This window comes from Thamnophis sirtalis, unplaced genomic scaffold, assembly GCF_051295495.1.
Source record: "Thamnophis sirtalis isolate CommonGarterSnake01/CBP01778 unplaced genomic scaffold, rThaSir2_p1.2 scaffold_11, whole genome shotgun sequence".
In the NCBI taxonomy this organism is placed as follows: domain Eukaryota; kingdom Metazoa; phylum Chordata; class Lepidosauria; order Squamata; family Natricidae; genus Thamnophis; species Thamnophis sirtalis.
Genome location: NW_028261391.1, coordinates 70,353,087 through 70,373,344, shown reverse-complemented (window position 1 = coordinate 70,373,344; position 20,258 = coordinate 70,353,087). Strand labels below are relative to the sequence as shown.

At 43.2% G+C, this 20,258-nt stretch overlaps 2 protein-coding genes across 5 annotated transcripts in view; one reads left to right on the top strand and one right to left on the bottom strand.

The window, feature by feature from the left end:
* LRRC27 (leucine rich repeat containing 27) overlaps positions 1–9,013 on the bottom strand; it is a 52,918-nt gene extending 43,905 nt beyond the window's left edge. Inside the window, exons 1-4 of one of the 4 annotated variants that reach the window (XM_087726027.1) lie at positions 8,850–9,013; positions 5,513–5,782; positions 5,116–5,246; positions 2,489–2,547 (exon numbers count right to left, since the gene is read on the bottom strand). In XM_087726027.1, the coding sequence (XP_087582153.1) occupies positions 2,489–2,547; positions 5,116–5,246; positions 5,513–5,722 (400 nt within the window). In that variant the 5' untranslated portion in view covers positions 5,723–5,782; positions 8,850–9,013. Of the gene's footprint in view, positions 1–2,488; positions 2,548–5,115; positions 5,247–5,512; positions 5,783–7,070; positions 7,388–8,740; positions 8,830–8,849 lie in introns of those variants that run through there. The other 3 variants (XM_087726024.1, XM_087726025.1, XM_087726026.1) reach the window with 3 other exon arrangements.
* Positions 9,014–18,273: 9,260 nt separating this feature from the next.
* The window catches only part of STK32C (serine/threonine kinase 32C), a 172,467-nt gene continuing 170,482 nt past the window's right edge, over positions 18,274–20,258 (top strand). Inside the window, exon 1 of the mRNA XM_087726023.1 lies at positions 18,274–18,708. Within this exon, the coding sequence (XP_087582149.1) occupies positions 18,618–18,708 (91 nt within the window). The 5' untranslated portion in view covers positions 18,274–18,617. The remainder of the gene's footprint in view (positions 18,709–20,258) is intronic.

The window sequence follows — 20,258 nt, the reverse complement described above, 5'->3', positions numbered from 1 at the left end:
TCTGGGCAGCTCCTTATAGCTTTTAGACATGGGAAAACATAAGAGGTTCTGGAGAGAAAATATTATCTGGATATCGTGAAAAATTTCTGAATAAAGTCATTATATGTATAATAAATGTTCTGTATGCAATACAGGTAGGTGGTCCTTGACTTATGACCACAACTGAGCCCAAAACTTATGTTGCCAAATGAGACATTTGTTGAGTTTGCTCCATTTTATGACCGTTCTTGTCACAGCTGTTGGGTGAATTACTGCAGTCGTTAAGTCAGTAACACAGCTATTGAGTGAACCTGGCTTTCCCATTGGCTCCGCTTGTCAGAAGGTTGCTAAAGGAAATCAGATGACCCTGGGACACTGCAACCATCCAAATTTTGATCATGTGACCTTGGGGGTTCCGCAATTATTTAAGTATAAAAAACAGTCATAAGTCACTTTTTCCCCAGTGCCATTGTAACCTCAAACAGTCACTAAATGAACTGTAATAAGTCAAGGACTACCTGTAAATGTCTCTAAAAAATGAGAGTGGGATAAAACCTGATTAGAATTATTGTTAGGACTGAATTTAAATCTAAACTATTAGGACCAAAATCTACTCTGTTATCCATAGTTCTTAATTTCCCATTGCACTTAACACATTTGGATAAAAAGTGTATTGAAAAATGTTTGAATTATATCATACCAAAATGTAAAACATACGTAAGTTATAACATATTTATTTTTCCCTTTACAGAAGCCTGTTTAATTTCATTAAGAAATATGTTACAGTACAAATACATTTGGGTAATGTAAGGTAAACAGAACCAATATATAACTGGGAGAAACAATATGAAAACTGCCAAGATCGTAATGCAGGTAATAACACATTTTTTCACACTGCCTTCAAAGTAGTATTTTAAAATGTCCACTCACAGCTTGAGTAATTATTATTTCTGCTGTTTTGCTCTTATTCCTCAAAAGGGTAGTACTTAGCATTCTGCATTAGTCTATATTTTATTCATGATTACATGTATATTTGCACATAAATTATTTCTGTAAGAGCAGTGCTGGAAGACAAATACCTTTCTATATTATTCTAAATTGCTGTCAGCTAAACCCTATTATTAAGGCCGTAAAACAATTTTTCTTTTCAAGAATGCTCCTCAACAGTAATAAAAACAGTAGTCGTGCTATGACCAGTTTCAAATCTTCTGTGCCACTCTCCCATTCTTCTTATTTGTTCTCATGGGAATTTTAACTTCTGATACAATATACAAAAATAACTTCACATAGACCTTGCTGGTAATTTCATGAGAAATACTTAGCATGCGCGCCAGAGAGCCAAAGACCAGCTGGGCCGGTGGGAGGAGCGCACGCATGTGTGATGACGGAGCTGAACTGGGGCGAGAGGAGGCGCTGCTGCCCCCTCTGGCACACATCCCACGGGTTCTCCACCATGGCTCTCTAGGCAAACTATTTCTGTAGACCTGAACCTTTTATTTACTAAGTGTAGAAAAATGGACAAGGTAAATGGGCAAATGTTGACAGAAGGCAGCGGAAGGCAGTTATATGGGCTTTTTGTGATGAATAAATATTTGTCAAAAGAAGCAAAATGGCTGTTTATGACTTCTCTGTATATGAAAGTGAGAGAATGGGAATAGCGTCAGGAGAAACACGAAAGTGGCTAAGGGCAGTGAGAAAAGGTGGCTTAAGAAGACGAAACAAAGAGGTTAATGATCTCTTGTGGGAAGAAACTGGCTGTCAGATAACCCATTAAGTGAAACACCTCAGTTTCCATTTGAAAGTAATATTCAATCAATCAATAGAAATAACTACAGGTAGTCCTCAATTTACAACCATTTGATTAATGACTGTTCAGAGTTACAATGGAACTGAAAAAAGTGACTTATGACCAGTTTTCACACTTACGGCCACTGCAGTAGCCCCCGTCATATGATCCATCTTTGGGGAAAACCTTGTTTAAAAAAAAGAAAATGAAATAAAAAGAGATAGGAACAAAAATGAAGTAATTACGTAGACTGAATATTGAAGTGGATAATCAGTACAAAGTAAGCACACCGAGGCAATTTGGCCACATACCGAAAATGAATGAGGATAAAGATGCAAAAGAAATATTTAAAAGAATAGTGAAAAGGTTCAGAAGAAAGAAAAGACCAAGAAATCTGTGGCTGAATGCAACTGATGAAACCCTCAGAAAGAAAAATGTGAGAAGCCTAAATAAGAAAAAGCAGTACGTGAAGTAGTATAAGGGTATGATTAAAAACAAGAATGATTTGCAAGGATAGGAAAATATTCTGTAGCGTAGTTGTAAACTAGATGAAGCTACAGCCTATTTCTTTTCCTTTTCTCTTAACTCGTGTCACTAATGCCATTTGTTCTGTTTTTCTGAACTTAGCCTCATCCTGCTTACCCTGAGAAGGAGTTTCTTGAAAGGAATATATATATATATGCTAAGTTTAGTTAGATATTATTAAAGGGACAGAGTACTTACCAAGCTCCACTGGTAGCCTTTTAATAGGATTTCTCTCTAACAGGAGAGTTTTCAGCTGCCTTTTTAATAAATCAGAAAATATTTAAATATATGACAAATATGATCAGTCATGAAAATAAGAGATAATGTATATATTCTTTTATTATTTTAATGATAAGTAGAATTAAGTAGAATATTGTTTAACATCATCAAACTCTGCTGTACATATTGGGAGAGCATTTTATTTAATTTATTGAATTTATATCGCTGCCTATTCGCACATGGAGACTCAAGGTGGCTTACAGAATATAAAACCTCATTTAAAACAATAAAACTAATATAAATTAATATAATATAATAAAAACAAGCCTCCCCCTCTACACCCCACTCCAGCACAGATCACACGAGCCATTTAATGGGCTACATCCCACTCTGGGTTCCCCAGGCCTTCAGAGACTTCCGGAAAAGTGTTAAGAGTGCTGGCCATTCTAATCTCTGGTGGCATGATGTTCCAGAGAGAGGGCGCCACCATGGAGAAGGCCCTTCTTCTGGTCCCACCAGGTGTATCTCCCTAGGGGACTGGACCCACAGCATCCCCTGTGTCCCCACTTTGATGGGTCGGGTAGATGTGACCGGCAAGAGATGGTCCCTCAGATAACCAAGCCATGAAGGGCTTTAAAGATGGCAACCAGCACCTTGAATTGCACCCGGAAGCATATCGGCAGCCAACGCTGCTCCCACTGGAGAGGTGATACATATGCATACTGGGGTCTGCACTAAATCATGCGGGCCACTGCATTTTGCACCAACTGGAGCTTCAGGATGCTTTTCAAGGGCAGAGCATGTTGCAATGGTCAAGATGGAAGTGACTGCCACATGAGTGACTGTGAGTAGGGACAGCATACTTTGAAATTAGCTTCTTTCTAGCATTAAGAGCTATTTCAAACACATTCCTTTGCAGACTATCATAAATGCCAAAAAGGGCACAGCAAACAAATTCATATTGTTTTCTTCACATGTTATTATGTCAACTGGGAAAGAACAGAAACAGTGAAGAAAGCTCACTGTAGACCCTAGTTTTCTGCAGTCCATTATTTTGGTGTTTCCCCCCCCTAATCTAGCTTGCTTCCAGTATCAGCCAAAAAAATGAAGCATTTGCAGGGAAGTGTCATGACATATAGAATTCCCTTCAATTGCCCACAGATGTCTTCTGAAGATGAGGGACAGAATATCTGTCATGGGATTGCTCTTAGCACAGCTGTGAACTCTAACTTGGGAAACAAAGTCTCTTTAAAGTCAACCTAATATTAAAAGCAGCAATGGTCCTGTTTGGGTTAAAACTCAAACTAGCAGTGCCAGAATAGTAGCTAGGTGCTTCCTAAATACTGAGTAATTTCAGAATATACCAACATATGCTTCAGAAATTGAGCAATTTCATAAAGTAATGAGCCATTAGCCGCCACAAAATTAATCAGTTTGACTTTTAAGGTTGTTCAAGGAGATGGTTCATTGTGGGATATCTCTGCCTGGCTGAATATGGAAAGAAAGCATGTCAAGGTTTTAGAAAGGAGTCAGTTTTCCTCATTTTATCCATTTCTTTTGATATAAAATAAGATCTCACTCTTTCTAGAAGTTGGCATATACCTGACTAACAGAACATCTGTTCCTATCCTTAATTTATTTAAAACTACATATTACTGTAGTTGAAAAGCTTGCTTATATATTTATCATGGAAAAATGCACCCGTGTAGCATTTTTTTTTTAAAATAGATGAAATCAAGGCTCTACATCAATCACCTACTTAAGAATTAAATCTGGTTGTTATTATTAGTTGCCCCATACTTTAATAGTGATACTGATGACACATGGCCTCTTACAAATGAGAAACAATCCTAAAGGGCACCAATTAATAACATCTCTTCATATTTTGTCAAAGCAATGGAGAAGAAACTTTGGCACTTTTTAATTTAATCTGTATTTTGTAAATGTGTGTTTGTGTGTGTGTGTTTTTGTAGCATTTCCTAATGTCTCTTCAGCCAGGCTATTTTAAGGACAAAGAATTGCTGAAGGGTAGTTATAACAGTGCTTCCTGGGCAACTTTATAACGTGTGGATTTCAACTCCCAGAATTCTTCAACTATCATGGCCATTGTTAAGAATTCCAAAAAATGAAGACCATACATTGCAAAAGTATTTCCAATACAGGCAGTTCTTGACTTACCACCACAATTGAGTCCAACATTTCTGTTGCTAAATGAGACATTTGTAGGTGAATTTTGCCCCATTTTACGATGTTTTTTATCACAGTTGTTAAGTGAATACTGCAGCTGTTAAGTTAGTAACATGGTTGTTAAATGAACCTGTCTTCCCCTTCGACTTTGTAAGAAGGTTGCAAAACATAACTCCAGTATACTTTAACTGTCATAAATACGAACCAGTTGCCAAGCACCCAAATTTGGATCATGTGACCATGGAGCTACTGTAAGTCAAAGGCTACCTGTATTTTGTTCTTTTGATTATAATTAGGGTTAATATTTAATCATACATGGTACTACTATTCAATGCATTGAGTAGTAGATACATGATATCTACATGAACAACTTCCTTAAAAAAAAAACCAATAGACATATTATATAGCAGAAAACTTACTTGTGGCATCCAATCCCAGAAGGAAGCTCTTTCAACTTATTATAGCGCAGATCTAGCCAAGTAAGATTTGACAGACTCTGAAAAAAATCTTCAGGAATTACACAAAGGGAATTTCCTTCCAGATGTAAATACTAAAATGAGAGTCAAGAGGGAGGGTGGGGGAGAGAGAGAGAGAGAGAGAGAGAGATGAGTAGCCTATCCTTAGCAAATTATTTGAGACTAATGATTTCTCCCAAAACGATAACAAGCGTTAAAATTATTTAAGTAATTTTTAAAGGATTATCAAGGATATAGTAATCTTAAAATGTAATTTGTATATAGTGGGAATCTCAAGTGGGAAAGCATCTATTTTTTTCAGCTATCCTTTAATTAGGTATGTTAACAGTGAAAGACTTACTCTAAGGTTAAATAATCTATATATTTCTGCAGTAAGATGTTGTAGATCTTTTCGACTTAGATCCAGAGAGACCGCTGAATTAGATACCAGTTTTTCAAGAGCTCGGTGGATGCGCCTTGATGAACTAGAAACTGAATCACTCCGCCTTTGAGTATTTTGACGGTTATCTCCACTGCCATTGTTTTCTGTATAATACCACTTCTCTTCCATTTGTTAGTTAACGTTGATAAAGCCAGAAAGTCTAGCAGCTCTGTATTCAAAGATAATAAACTGAAAAATAACAAAAAGAATATGCGTAAATCAACAATATAAATAATTGTTTATAAATGAATTTAATATTAGTAGAGTAACTTTTTCTTAAATAAATAATATCTACTTTGCTTTACAATTAGTGTTAGTTATAATACTGCAATACTGGAGAACACTGATAATTGCTTTCTAATATTGTTAATATCACTAGCCCTTCACAACAAAAGACAAAAAAAAAAACCCTATAATCTCGTTTGGATTATTTGTGGAGCTTACAAATTAGTTGTCAAAAAATTGGACCGGAGGGAGTGTGGTTTCATGTGTTGCCTGCATTCAGCGGAGGGGGCTTCCCTTGTTTGCATGGCCCAGTTTCTGGCATGCTATGGATCAGTGCCAGTCCGTGGACCAAGGGCAGGGAACCCCTAGGGCCTCTACACGCTAGTCAGCACCTCCTTCTAATTTAAGCCTTCTTTTGCAACCGCATGTGGAAGAAAGCCTTGGCTGGCGTATGAACAAGGGCCCAGAGTGGGTCTGAATGGAGGGCCTGGTCATCGCACAAGTGGAGGCCCTGACTGGCATGCAAGAGAAGCTGCACCCCTGAAAGGTTAGATGGCATGAGAGAAGACGGCCTGACTGGGGGCTGGGCTGGGTGATGGGGGTCGCTGACAGCAGCAGGTAGACAGGCAGCCAAAGGACAGTAGCAATGCAGACGGGGCAATTTTGTTCATGCAGGAACGCTGCAACTATGCTGGATAAGGTTCCTGAGAATACCACGGACAGCGAAGAACATATACAAAATAGTCTCTTTTGAGTAACAGGTGACCAAATGTCAAATTATCCTACTTCGAACACAGTATGCAAAGAACTAGCTCTCCAGAGAAGGCTCTAATGCTGGAAGAAGGAGGAGGAGGAAAGAGAAAATGAGAAATAGCCAAGGTAAATGGACTCAGTTACAGTGGCAATGAAGGCACCATTGGAAGACCTGAAGGACTAGGGAGAAAATTTGCAACAAGCTGGTGGCACCTAATCAAATTAATAATTGTTGTTTTTCCAATAAAAGTATCCAAAGTGAGGCTGACAGTTGCAAATGTAGTTCTAGTTTCAGCTCCAAACCTCAATAGAAAATAACCCTATTGTGTACCCCATTGAACTTCAACAGAACTCTACATTTCTAAGGAAACAATAGTTTTTTCCCCCTGTAGCTTATCTTTTATGATATAGACTGAAAGTAGTCATTGTTTAGTGGCCACAATTGGGATTGGCAACTCAATCGTTAAGCAAAGTAGTTGGTAACTGAAAGTATACTTACAGTATGGTCTTACTTCAGTTTTTATTTGCTTTATAGACCTGCTAAGGTCATAAATGTTAGGATTGATAACATTACTTTTTCATCAGCATCATAATTGTGAACAGTCCATGTAGAAGGCAGTCACTAAACAAGGACAATCCTATCATAGCCTTCTTGCCATCCATGTAAAAACTATTTCCTTTAGTCTCTACTTCTGAACTCTCAAGAGCATTGCTGTTTTTCAAGCGCTTCCATCATAGAAGCATCATTTTTTTCTTCATTCCACCCACTCAAAGTGTCTTTTCCTATCATGCATGTTCTATAATAAAATTCATTACCTCAGTCACTTAACTTACATTTGTTTTTCTAGTTTTACTCCCAGCAATAGGATGTTATGAGTATAAAAGATAAAATTGACAGCAGTCCTCCTTCTAATGACTCATAAGAAAAACTCAAGTCTATACTCTTCAAGTTTATTTATGATTTTTTATTTCACATAAATAAATCTTCGGTGCTGGATATCTATCTACCACTATCTCCTGCTACCATAGTGCATTCATGCACTATGATCAGCTCTCGTATTGTGCATTTGAAGAGTAGATAGAAAAGATACGACAGAGCCAGTCTTCCTTTTCCCGGACCTAGAAAATATATACAGGATAGGTGCCCTACGTATTATCAGATCCCCCGTTTCTGTTTTCCTGGCCCTATCTTTCCTTCGGAGCTTTCTCATGAGGCTTGGAAGCAGATAACAAGAGCAACAGTTTCTTAGGTTTTTTTACTTTCACTAACAGGCTTTAAAGCAATCAGCTAAGGGATCACTGGCCCATTTCCAGAATTCTTGGGAAACATGAAAGAATAGATTAGGTTTTATCATGCTTTGAAACTCTGGGCGCCATAAGTTCTAGCCCTGCCTTAGGCACAAACCAGTGGGTGACCTCCAGCCAGCCCTTCTTCCTCGGCCCTGAGGAGGAGACAACGGCCAGCCAGAAAGTTTCTGGAAGTTTGGCAGTTGAAAGCTCAAAGTGAGACATAGTCCCTCAGGCCCTTTGCCAAGGATAAGAAACTGAACTGAAAGAACACAGGCAAAAAAGAAAATACATATCACACACACACACACACACACACAGACACATGTATGCATACATAACACACACACATATAGGTGTGTGTGTGTGTGTGTTCTATCCTGCGTGGATATCTGTGTGCAGCCTCCTCCTGGCCACAATTCCTTGGCAACCGATGTGTTTTTTCTAGGAGATTCTGTCCCGCGTGTCGCCTGCTTCCTGCCCCCTTTTCTTCACCTCCAAGGCGACCCAGGGGCCGCCTGGGGAACCTGGGCGGGCCCCCAACCCCTCTCCCTCCCCGGCCTCTCAGCCAGGCACCCGCGGAGGCCCTTTCTGCCCCCTCCACGATTCCGCCTAATTCTTGGCCGCTTCTGCTGCTGCTGCTCCCCTCCGACGGCTCTCCCGCAGCCGCCCAATGGAACCGCCTGCGGTGCTTCTGTGAGGCAAATCCCGTTTTTCTTTTTCCCTGGGGAGTTAAGCTTCCCCCAGGTTGGACGTAGCTCTCTCCCTCTCCTGAGAGAACTCTCCCCGCTGCAGCGTCGACGGCAGAGCCCGGAGAGGAAGGCGACGGTCCCTCTCTCTCTCCTCGGCTTTTCCACCTTCGGCGTCCCCTGGGGTTGGTACCTTCGCCGCCAGGTAGAATAAGGCAGCAGCGAGTCTTTTTCCCCCGAGGCTTCTCTTGGGCTCCCTCGCCGCCCTCAGCCCCCGTTCCTCCTGCTGCCTCGACACTTACTCCGCCGAGCGGCGCGGGGAAGGGGCGGCTGTTTTGGGGAGGTCCGCTGCTCTGTAGCCCCCCCACCGGCCTCCCAGCCGCGGCCTATATCGGCGCCGGCCTTTCCGCCCTTTCTTTATGCCGTGGCCCGAAGGGAACAGGCGGGCCGCAGGGAGCAGCTGCCCCCCCCCCACCGGTCGCCATAGTAACCCTCCTCAAGCGGCTGGGAGGCGGCGGGGCAGGCCGCGCTCCGGCCCCGGGAGAGGGAGGGGGAGGGAGGGAGGGAGGGGGCGGCGGCTGGGGGGGGGGCTCTCGGGGGCTTCTGCGTTTTGCACGGAGGGGGGGGGGTCCCCGCCTGCTCGCTTTCTCGGGGAAAACAGGGCAGGAGGGGAGGGGGAGAGGCGGGGGCTGCCCCTCCTTTTAGATCGTCGTCCCGGCCTCGCCCACCGTCTGTCGCCTCGGACCCCCCCCCAACCCCCCCTCCCCAGTGCTGCCTCCTCCTCCTCGTAACCTCACATGCCCCCTTCCTCCTCCTCCTCCTCCTCCTCCCCCTCCCGCGCTCCGCTTTATTTTAGGCGCAGGTTTAAAATAGGGAAATCTGCAGAAAGCCAAAGTCTCTGGCAGCTCAGAAAGCAACCCACGTCCTTCCCTAGGCCCCGCGTGCTTTTTAATTGGAAGAGGCAACCATCCCCCTCGAGTCTCTGCTGCGGTTCTTCTCTCCTTCCTTACCTGGCCTGTTTTGGCACCAGCCTGATTTTGAAATAAGGGCAGTTGAGTTACAACAGCCCTCCTGAGAAACGTGGCTTCTGTTTTCCATAGTTACAACCTTTGCAGCAGCAGCATCCTCCCAGGGACCATGCAATCGAAATCCCAATGCTTGGCCACTGGCTCGTATTTGTGACGGTTGCAGTGTCCCGGAGTCATCGTGCGATCCGCTCTTGCAGCCTGAGAAGCGAAGTCAATTGGGAAGCCAGATTCACTTAACAACCGGGTTATTAGTTTTCCAACTGCAGTGATTCACCTAACTATACTGGCAAGAAAAGTCGTAAAATGGGGCAGAACTCACTTAACAAATGTTTCACTTAACCACAAAAATTGTGGGCTCAGTTGTGGTCGTAAGTTGAAACTGCCTGTACTAAAACCGGCCACCGCTTCGTCCTGGGCGAACTCTGTCCCATGAGCCCCACCCTCCTATTGGGTCTCTCGGGGGACCCTCCGCCAGGGTCAGAGTTTCCACAGTATTTGGACAGAATCACAATCTGATACCTTTTTAAAGCCGTCTGATAAAGTAATAGTAAGAACTCTCCCCCTTCAGGTAGCAAAGCAGTTGGACAATATTAGATCATAGTTGTATGTTTTTAGAACACAATCAATGGTCAAATTGCCATGTGTTTTATTACTTCAGTTGTGAAGCACATAGCTACCTCTCTCCTGCTTGGCAATGGCTTTCATATTCCAGATGTGTTAGAACAAGGGTGTCAAAGTTGCGGCCCACAGGGCGGGTGCGTCATATGTGCTGACTCCACCACCTCCTGCCTGTTTAGCGAGGGGGGAGGGGGAAGTCCCAATACATCACATGACGCCCCCATAACGACACAAGTCTGACACCCCTGTGTTAGAATGACAACAGAAACAGCACTCTCCCCCAAATAACTCTAAATGTGTGGTTTTACATTTTAATCTATGGTAACATGGATTTCTGATCAGAGATTAAAACTCTGTTTGTTTCTGCCAGATAACATGGAATAAGCATTGTTTTGCTACCGAAAAGCAGAACATCTTTTAAGAGGAAAAAATGTAACATGACTATTTGAAACTAGGTGTCCACCAACCTGGTTGCTCTTGATAAATTGTGTCTGAAATGCGAAATGGGATGTTTGTGCTAATTATATCATACAAAGATGGGTGTCCACTAAGGGTGGGGGGTGGGGGGGGAAGCAAGTGATGAAATGTATGTTGCAGAACTGCAAAACAAATTCTCTTGACAGTCTCCATGTGGTGGTCTTGGAATGCAGGTCCAAAGGGGCAGAGCTTGTAATCGTAAGATGCAAGGTGCACTTTGCATCGTTTTGGCCCAGAGCAGAGGCCTCTGGAAGGCCAAGGCTGTCGTTGGGTCCTTGGAGGTGAATCTATCTGCCGCTGCCTCTTTTGGGCGGTCATCACCTTAGCCTCCAGTGTAAACCCCATGCATAAACTCTGAGGTTTTGGGGGGACAGAACAATATAAGAAATCAGTAATAAATGGGCTACGAGTGAACCCTGGCAAGACCAAGTGGCCTTAACTGCACAGAGCTTCAAGATCCGTATATCTTTTGACACCTGTCGTTCTAGATCTGGAGTTACCTTAGCCCTTGTCCCGGTCCAGTCTGCAGTTGAGGGGCCCTCTTGGACTTTGCCACCTGCTTAAAGGTGGTGCTTGTGTGGCTAGGAGAGACCTTTTGCACAGCTCTGGTTTGTGCACCAGCTGCAGCCTTCCCTAGACCAGGACTCTCCACGCTCGGCCACTCAAGCCCTGGTCGTCTGTCCTCTGTATTACTGCAAGGCATTTTACCCGGGGCCACCCGTGAGACGCATTCAGACACCTCAACCACTACAAAGTGCAGCAGCATAAGCAGTTTTTGGAGCCCCTGGAAGGGGCCATGAAGCACCACAGCTTTGTGAGGTGCACTGGCGGCTGATTTGCTTCTGGATGCAGTTCAAGGGGTTGGTTAGAAACTTTCAAAGCCCCTCTATAGGGCCTGGGTCCAGATGACTTGATGAGCTGCCTCTTCCTGCTAAACAAGCCCACCCTTCTCATGCTGGCAGAGCCCGTCTGTCAAGGAACTCTGGCTAGCAGGGCTTAGTAGGAAAATGGCTGCTGTGACACTGCCCGCCCTGGAACATGCTGCCCTCTTGTGTGACATTTGCCCCCCCCTCTTGGTCTTTTGCAAGGGTCTGAAGAAGAGGTGGCTCTGCCAGTTGGCTTTAGGGATTCAATAGGAGACCCCCGGATAGGTGACTCCTGGACTAACCAGCCGATCCTGCCTCTCCCTGCGCTTTCTACTCCCTCTCTGCCCATCTTTCACCTTATTTTACTTTCCTTATTTATTTTTATTGTTTCATTGCTTTATATTGTTATATTTACATGTATTATTTTTTCCGTTTTACTGTTGTAAGCCGCCCAGAGTAACTCCACAGCAAGAAGATGGGCAACAAATAAATTTAACATACAAATACATAAAACTCACTAAGAGTGTTTCAAAGAGGATCTTCCCTACAAACCCATCTTCTCCTGAAAGTGAAGCTGATCCCAGATTTTCCATGATTTTGAATCTATTCAGTTTCACTAACATATCATTAACCTAACAGTAGATGTTCTTTTCAAATGTCACATTGATACCACTGAATTAAATGTATCACTAAATGTAAGATGAACATCCACGGAAAATATGAGCTTTTTAGTGAAGAGGCATAATTTGAAGGGTCATTCAGTATACCAGAGAAAATAGATTTTTGGCATTCTCTGCCAAAAATAATATTGAAATTGTCTGAATGTTACACCTAGACGTTAATGAAATAGGCCATCCTAGGCATCTCCATCCTATTAAATGGCAAAATGCAAATAGCTAACTGTAACTAAATACAGAGGATATGCTAAATTTTGTTATTTACTTTGAAAGCATAAATTACCCACCCATCTTTGAATGCAGTCACGCAAAGTCAAAATTAGAAATAATCAGTCTGCTCTACAATAGATTGCCAAGGGTAAAAAGAGGACTCTTTATACCATTGATAGTTTATTACTGTCACTTCCTCAGCAAGTGGCAATGTAGCGGTGGAGGGTAGAACCAATCTGATTCAGGTTTGGAGACCCAATAGGTTCGGATCTTGCTGATATTTGGAGGTAAACCATTGGGGAACATCTGGGCAGGGAGGGGGAAGAGGGAAAAGGAGAACTCAATGTGACAACACCTCTGGTATGTAATTGTGTTCATGAAGGCATCAGAGTTCACCTTGATTCACAGATCTCTACTTTTATCACAATTTCTTCATCATTACAGTTACACTCCTTTTTTCATTCATTATCAATAGGACTTCAAATATATATATATATATATATATATATATATATATATATATATATATATATATATATATATATATATATATATATATATATATATATATATATATATATATATATATATATACATATATATATATATATATATAATAGAAAAGGATAAAATGTCAACAAAGATCTTATTCCAATGGATTTTTTTACAATATAAACCAGTTGGTAGAGATGGAATGGAACACCAAAACAGGATGAAGCCCAGTGAAATCATGATTATAATAAATAACTATTACTATGATTATGGTAGGACTGATTTAGAGACTTTTAACTCTGCCACCCTGGGCTAGAGAGCAATGAAAAGCCATGTTCTTCATTCTCTGGACTCCTCATCATTGGGCATTTTTAAGAAGAGAAGCAAGCCCTTTGTGTCGGCCTCTGTTTTGCTGCTTGCTTTTCGGCTGCCATTGAAACGCGGGAGGAGGGGGGGGGGCATTTGGTATTTGGGTGTGGGAAATATTCTGTACAGGAGGGACTGTAAGAAGGGAGTTGTTCTCACTGCGCATGTAGCGGGGAGAGGAGTTTCCCGCCAAGGCCAACTGTCCGGCATACCAACCTGATGATGGTTTTTGAAGATGTCTCCCACCTGACACCTGTGGAGAAATTGGATTGGACTATGGGCTGGGGTAACCAAGGGGAGGGGAATGGGTCATGCATTGATATCTAATGATTCCGCACGCTTTTATCTCAGATCCAGCTTTGCTTAGCTTCTATTTACTTATAACCAGTAAAAGTACTCTTAATTCTGCAAAATGGAGTTGAGTGGTTTCTTTCTTGGATATTAAGTGAAGCAGCCCTGACACTTTGTCTGAAGTGGTATGGGGTCTCCTGCTTGAGTAAGCAGTTGGACTAGAAGATCTCCAAGGTCCTTTCCAGCTGTATTCTTATTGATTGACTCAAAGCTGTCATTGAGTAACTGTTATGGAAATTATTGGACTGCCTGCTTTCTTTAACTGACAGTTTTTATTCACTCTCTCAAATCTCAAACTTTTCAAAATCTTATACGGCAGCTCTTCAGGAACAAAAATAGGTCTGCTCTTGGCATCTTGCAAGGGAGCAACCAATTAAAGCAACTCATTCTGCCAAGATAAAATTTCATTCCCTCCAGCAAAGTGTAATGTGGGGCTCTGTGGTCACAAAGAAATGAATAGTCATCATATCCTAAATCCGCTAAATTCCCTCTGCAAACCAGAATTCATCTGGAAACACGAGAGGATTGCCAGATGTCTCTCTTCACAATGAAACCAAGGATGCATAACATAACTTCGCTAACTTTAATGGGAACAAATTCCTTGATAACTTTACAACTGATATACAACACAAACTACTGAAGAAACGCATTTCTTGATAACCTAAATCTATCAACCGTATTAGTTTTCATCAATGAAACTATACATTCATGAAATGTTATTTTTATATTCAATAGAAATTTGAGGTTTTTAGAAGTATAATCTTTGTATGCTTGAACTGAAGGAACACCAATATGTCTTTATAATAAAAGCGGTTTTTGTAGTCATTTTCGACAAATGATATTATGAGTCTATTTTGTCTTCCTTTCATACAGTGAATGTTAGTTTGAGGATTATAAGACACATAGCATTATCTTTAATTACTGTTGTTCTAGTCAGAAGCTCTTTCAAAATCTTGACCCATTGTTGATTCTTGCATTTCATGACCTTTGAGTTTCATAATATTCTTATAAAAATATATAAATATCTAACTAAGGGCAGCAGTGCAAGCATCTGAAAAATGAAATTAATTAATGCTTGCAGTGCAATGAATTTGTTGCTACTTTAGGAGGCCAAATAGATTTGGGGTGTATCGCTGCAACAAAGAAATATAGCTATCCTTTTAGAATTTATTGTATTAATAATTCCATACTTTTGTTTAAGTACTAATGGTTCAACAGTTGACCTAACTTAATAAATGTTTCAAAGCTACAGACTCCTGCACTTTTAAAGTCTGGAGAATTGCTTCTCAGTAAATTTATTTAGGATTAGCCTGGTGACAGAGATATACGGATCAATTTTTATTCAATCTGTCACTAGAAAGGTTTATTAGCATTTTCAACCACAGCTCTGCAATATTTTTTATTCTTAATCTGTAAAATGATCTGAAGAACATTGCCCAATATTTTGTAATTGTCATTGATATATGCATTATTGTATACAATATTTGAATATTTATTTTGAGACTAGCAGAGTCTATAAATAATATGACTTTCTGGCACAAAAAGCATTCTGTTTCTTGGATAGCACCATGTTGCATAAAAGGACTTTTCCTTAGCCACATATTACCACTTGGCTTATCTCGTAAGGCTTAAAATGTTAATTTCCTAACCTTATTCCTGCAGAATAATTTGTTCATTTGAAATGAGGATCATTTATCTTTTTGTAAAAAAAGGGCCGTATCACATATGACTTTCTAAAACTTTGGTGAAATTATGAATCAATTGATATAATTTCATATTTTAAGAATATAAAAAATGCTAAATAAAGATATATAGTAAAGAAAGGCAGGGCACGTATTACACTGAAGACCTTTATAAAAATTTCCTTCAGAATTCCCCCCCACAACAGCATGCAATTTAATGAATCAGTTAGAGAAAAGGAAGAAATTGACTGTGATTTGATTAGCAGAGCTAATTAGAAATAACACAACCTTTTGGAAAACACAACTATCCAAATAATTGCAAGAGTAATTTGAAATTCAGGTGACATTAAATTGTTAGATTTAAAAAATAAAAATTGGCTTTCACTTTAAACTTTGAAACATGTTGTCATATACAGACTTAAAAACTCTTTAATACTTAAAACAAATGATAGAACTTAACTAGATAAAGTTTGGAGTACTCTAATATTATTAGATGAACTGTGATTAGGAATTGGGGAGGGGTCACATTGTTCAAAGATCGCTGAATGAGCAGTCAGTAAATGAGGACTATCCATAATACAAGTTTTTGGTTAAGGACAAACTCAAAATTTGGACAAAATGTTTTCTGATAAGACTTCTTCATTCTCTTGTCTCATTGTCTCTCTGAATTACTTTGAAAGACTGCAACTTTCGGAATTCTATGCTGACTACTAGGGGATTCTGGGAGTTGTAGTCCCAATGAATTTGGAGGGGTCCCAGATTAGGGAAGCTATTCTAGAAAGCTCCCTTGGGAGCTAGAGCTACTGTATTCTGAGCTGAAGCGAGTGACAATGGCCTGCCATTTTAATATCTCTATGGCCGGGCGTCATACTTGATTTCATTGAGGGCCGCATCAGGGTTGTGTGTGTGTGGGGGGGGGCTGGGTGAGTGTGGCCAGCTCAACGTCACTTGTGTCAGAGGACCCTGTGGTGGCCCGAGGGCTCTGCCGGTGAAAACAGAGCTTGGGAGGGCCCCCGGCAGAGGCATCACGAGCCGGAGTTTTGCTGCTTCCAGGGCAGCCCTGCAGGCTAGATCCAAGTAGCCCATGGACCGGATCCACCCTGCGGGCCTTGAGTTTGACACCCCTGCACTATGGAGTTCCTGTCTGATACCACTTTCTGGGATGGAAATTAAAAGAGCTGTAAGATTAGGCAGAGATGCTGCTCAACTTGATGGAGCTAATGACAGCCATAGGGAGTTAGCATACAAAAGGCCTTGTGGCGGCCCGTGCTATCAAGGCCACCACACTGTATTTGGAGAGCAATTAATCAGGACAACAGGCCCGGTCAGGTTACCGGTCATTCCCTGTTGCTTCTGATAGCTCTTTGGAAAGGGCGGCATGTTCAGTTGACTGGAAAAGCCCATTTGCAGCAGTGCTTAAGGACTCTTAACCAGAAGCTTGACCAGACTGTAAGTCCAGGTTCTTCCTTAGGCAGGAAGCCAGCTGGGGGACTTTGGGCCGGTCCGTCTCTCTCAGGGAAAAGGCACAAGCGATTTCTGAAAAGTTTGCCAAGAAAACAGCCAGGCAATTACAAGAAGTTAAGACTGAGTTGAAGGCAAAGCTAAAATACAGGTAGTCCCCGACTTATGACCACAATTGAGCCCGAAATTTGTATTGCTTAGTGAGAAATTTGTTAAGTGAGTTTTGCCCCATTTTATGACTTTTCTTGCCACATTTGTTAAGCAAATCACTGCAATTGTCAAATTAGTAACGCAGTTCTTAAGTGAATCTGGCTCCTCCGTGGTCTTTGCTTGTCAGAAGGTCGCAAAAGGTGATCACATGACCCCGGACATTGCAGCTGTCATAAATCTGAACCAATTGCCAAGCATCTGAATTTTGATCATGACTTTGGGGATGTTGCAACAGTCCCGTGAAAAAGAGTCATAAGTCACTTTTTTTCAGTGCCCTTGTAACTTCAAATGGTCACTAAGGTGGTCACGGACGACCCGTACAGTAAAACAGGAGGAGTCAAAAGGAAATCCAACCATGATTTTTCTCCTTTCCAAATTATTAACAGTAGCCGTATCATAGAAAATACACTTTCTTTTTTAATAACAGCAAGAACAATAAAAGCCTATTTTGACACCAGTCGTGTGTTCTGAATCACACACCACCGGATCAGCCCCCTCTCACCCAATGGTCTCTTTTTACAATGACCACCCACGTGCAGTGGGAGGTCGAGAGAAAAACGCCTTTGCAGGGTCCTCCTATTGTTCTCCGGTGGACCGGAGATCCAGAGGCATCAGAGGCGTCGTGTCCGGACGCGTCTAAAATCCTTGATTTTAAAGCATTCCACAAAATAATGAACGGGGCTCCTAAGGCAGCCACGGGGGGTCCCTTAAAGGAGAACAAAGAGTCATTAATAAGAGGTGAGAGCGCCCCCCTTCCTTTCGCTGCTGCGTCCTGCTGCACACATTGCATCGCATCAGATACGCATAATTTGTCACGCCAAGTGTCCGCTCTGGAGCCCACCCAGCCCGAGAGGCGGTCGGGAGAGCCGGTCTTTCCGCACAGCGGAGCATCTTCTGCTCCTCCTCCTCCTCCTCCCTTTGCCCAACAAGCGGCATCTCGATGGTCTCAGGAGGTGAAAGGTAAAGGCTGCGTTCGCGCGCCTCGAGCGCCATCTAGCCACGGACGGAGGCGCTGCGACTCGCAGCGTTCACTTTAAGGCAGCCGGCTTCGGAGCCCAAGGAGCTCGAAACGCCCCCCCCCCCGCTCCGCTCCGCCGCCCCCCTACAAATCCCGGCTTTTCCAGCTCGCTTTGGGGGAACGCCGGGTGTCTCCCGCGGCGTCGCCCCCGTCTAGCGCGGAGAGACCGAAGCTTGGGAGGCGCTTGGGGGAGAGGAGAGAAGGGGAGAAAGGAGGATCCCAGGGAAGAAGAAAGCCAGCGTGCTTTGGGCTTTTTCCTTGCTCGCTCGTCGAGGCTCTTGGCGGGGCTCCTCGGAGGAGGCTCTCCCGCGCCGGCCCCCCTTTCCAGAGAGCGGAGAAGGGAGAAGAAGAAGGGGGTCCCCAACAGAGCAAGGCTTGGGCAGCTGCAGCTCCAGCGCCGTGCGGAGCGAGCGAGACAAAAGCGGGCGAGTGGAGCCCGAAGGGGCCACTCCAGACACGTTTACACACCGGCGCGCGAACACGCGTAACCCGCGGCGAGATCCATCTTGAAGGGGGTTCCGGCTCTCCCGCTTGCCGTGGTCGCCGAGCCCGGCTCGCCCCGCTCTCTTGCGGACTCTTTGGGGGATGCCAATTCGCCTCCTCCTCCTCCGCCAATGTTTCAGTGGAGCAAGTGGAAGAAGAGGATGGGAGCCAGCGCCTCTTCCTCGGCTTCCAGAAGACCCGTCTTCGACGAGAAGGAGGACGGTGAGTGCGCCGTCCCGGGGTGGCTGCGGCGGTGGTGGTCGTCGTTTGACTTCCCGCGCAGCCCCGGCCCTTTCTAGGTCGGGTTGGTGGGATGGGAAGGGGAGAGCGGGTCGGGGGGGGGGCTTCCCCAGCTGCCCCCTGTGTCCCCCCGGGGAAGGAAGCGCCACCCTCCCCGCAACTTAGCAAAGTGCTCCGGGCAAACTCTAGTAGCCGCTCTGGGCGTGGGGGGCGTGGGGGGGTGTTTGGAAGTGAGGAAATCAGTGGCGGCGGCGAAGAGGCTGAGGAGGGAGGGGGGCCAGGAGAAGACTCCGTTTCTTCTTCTTCTTCTTCTGGGGAGGAGAGCAAACTCTGGGCTTCGCTTAGGGGCCTCACGATTTTCCCAGCAACTTTTGGGGGGGAGGGGAGGTCGCAGATGTAGAACGAGGACCCCCCCTCCCCCCCTCCCGAGATCCCCATTTCGCCAACGCTCGAGAAAGTGACACGCGCGATCTTCCCTCGAACGTGCTTTGGCTTTGGGCGGTTCGGCTTTGACCCGAAGAGGATTTGGAGCTGAGCAGGGGCTTAGCAGAGCTGGGGAGGGTTTATAATGAGGATTTATTAGGCTACGAGGTTTACTAATGCGCTACGGAGACCGTTTTACCAACGGGGATTAGCCCCTCTCCGCCCGCTCGGAAGAAACCAGGAGCCTCTTTTACGCTACAGGCTCCGCTGAGGAAAAGGATCCTTTCCCGGGCGCCTCTTCTTCTTCTTCTTCTTACGGTGCTAATAGCTAATTTCTGCACGGTTGTTCCAGCTGAGTTGCATATTGAGGAAAGGGCTGCCATCCTGAGTAGGGGGCCTCACATCCCTAAATAAATGTCTGGGAATTTGTTTCCCAGTCAAATCGGGACTTCCTGGCGCCTTCATGCAAAATGCATCTTGTGTACATCATATATAATTCTACTCTGGTTTTCTAGGAGTAGGATTTGTCTTGAATCTTTTCTACCTTTTTGCTCTTCTTCACCTCTTTAGTAGTGTAAATCCATTTCCGTGTTAAGTAGCACTGAGAAAACCAGTCATACATCACTGATGTCCTCAGCTTGCTGAGGGTTTTGATAGAAATAGTTATTTAGAACATTAAAAAAAAACCTCTATGTGCAAGCAACTGCCAAGAGTAGTAAAATATTTTTCAAAATAGCATTTTGAATTACCGGTTGATGAATTTTCTGTATTTGATCCAGGCAGAATTAGAAAAAAGAATTTTGTCCTCTGACCCAATTTGTTGATAATTTCATTTTTTTTTTAAATAAAACTATTGGGATGTTTTGCTGGATTATTAAGGGGCCAGACTGTATTTCCTTGCTAATATATGGCGTAAAGTTTAGAGGTTGAAGAAAGAATATTGACTACATCAGTAAAGTTTTAACAAATTAAGTTTGAAATTCTCATCAGATGATTTTAGCAGCCATATTGCTCTAAAAAAACTTTTCTGCCTCAAGCAGTTTAGTATTGAGGTCCCTTTCTTACTTGTCTAATTTCAAAATCTGTCTTTTGTAATCACAGCTTTTTAA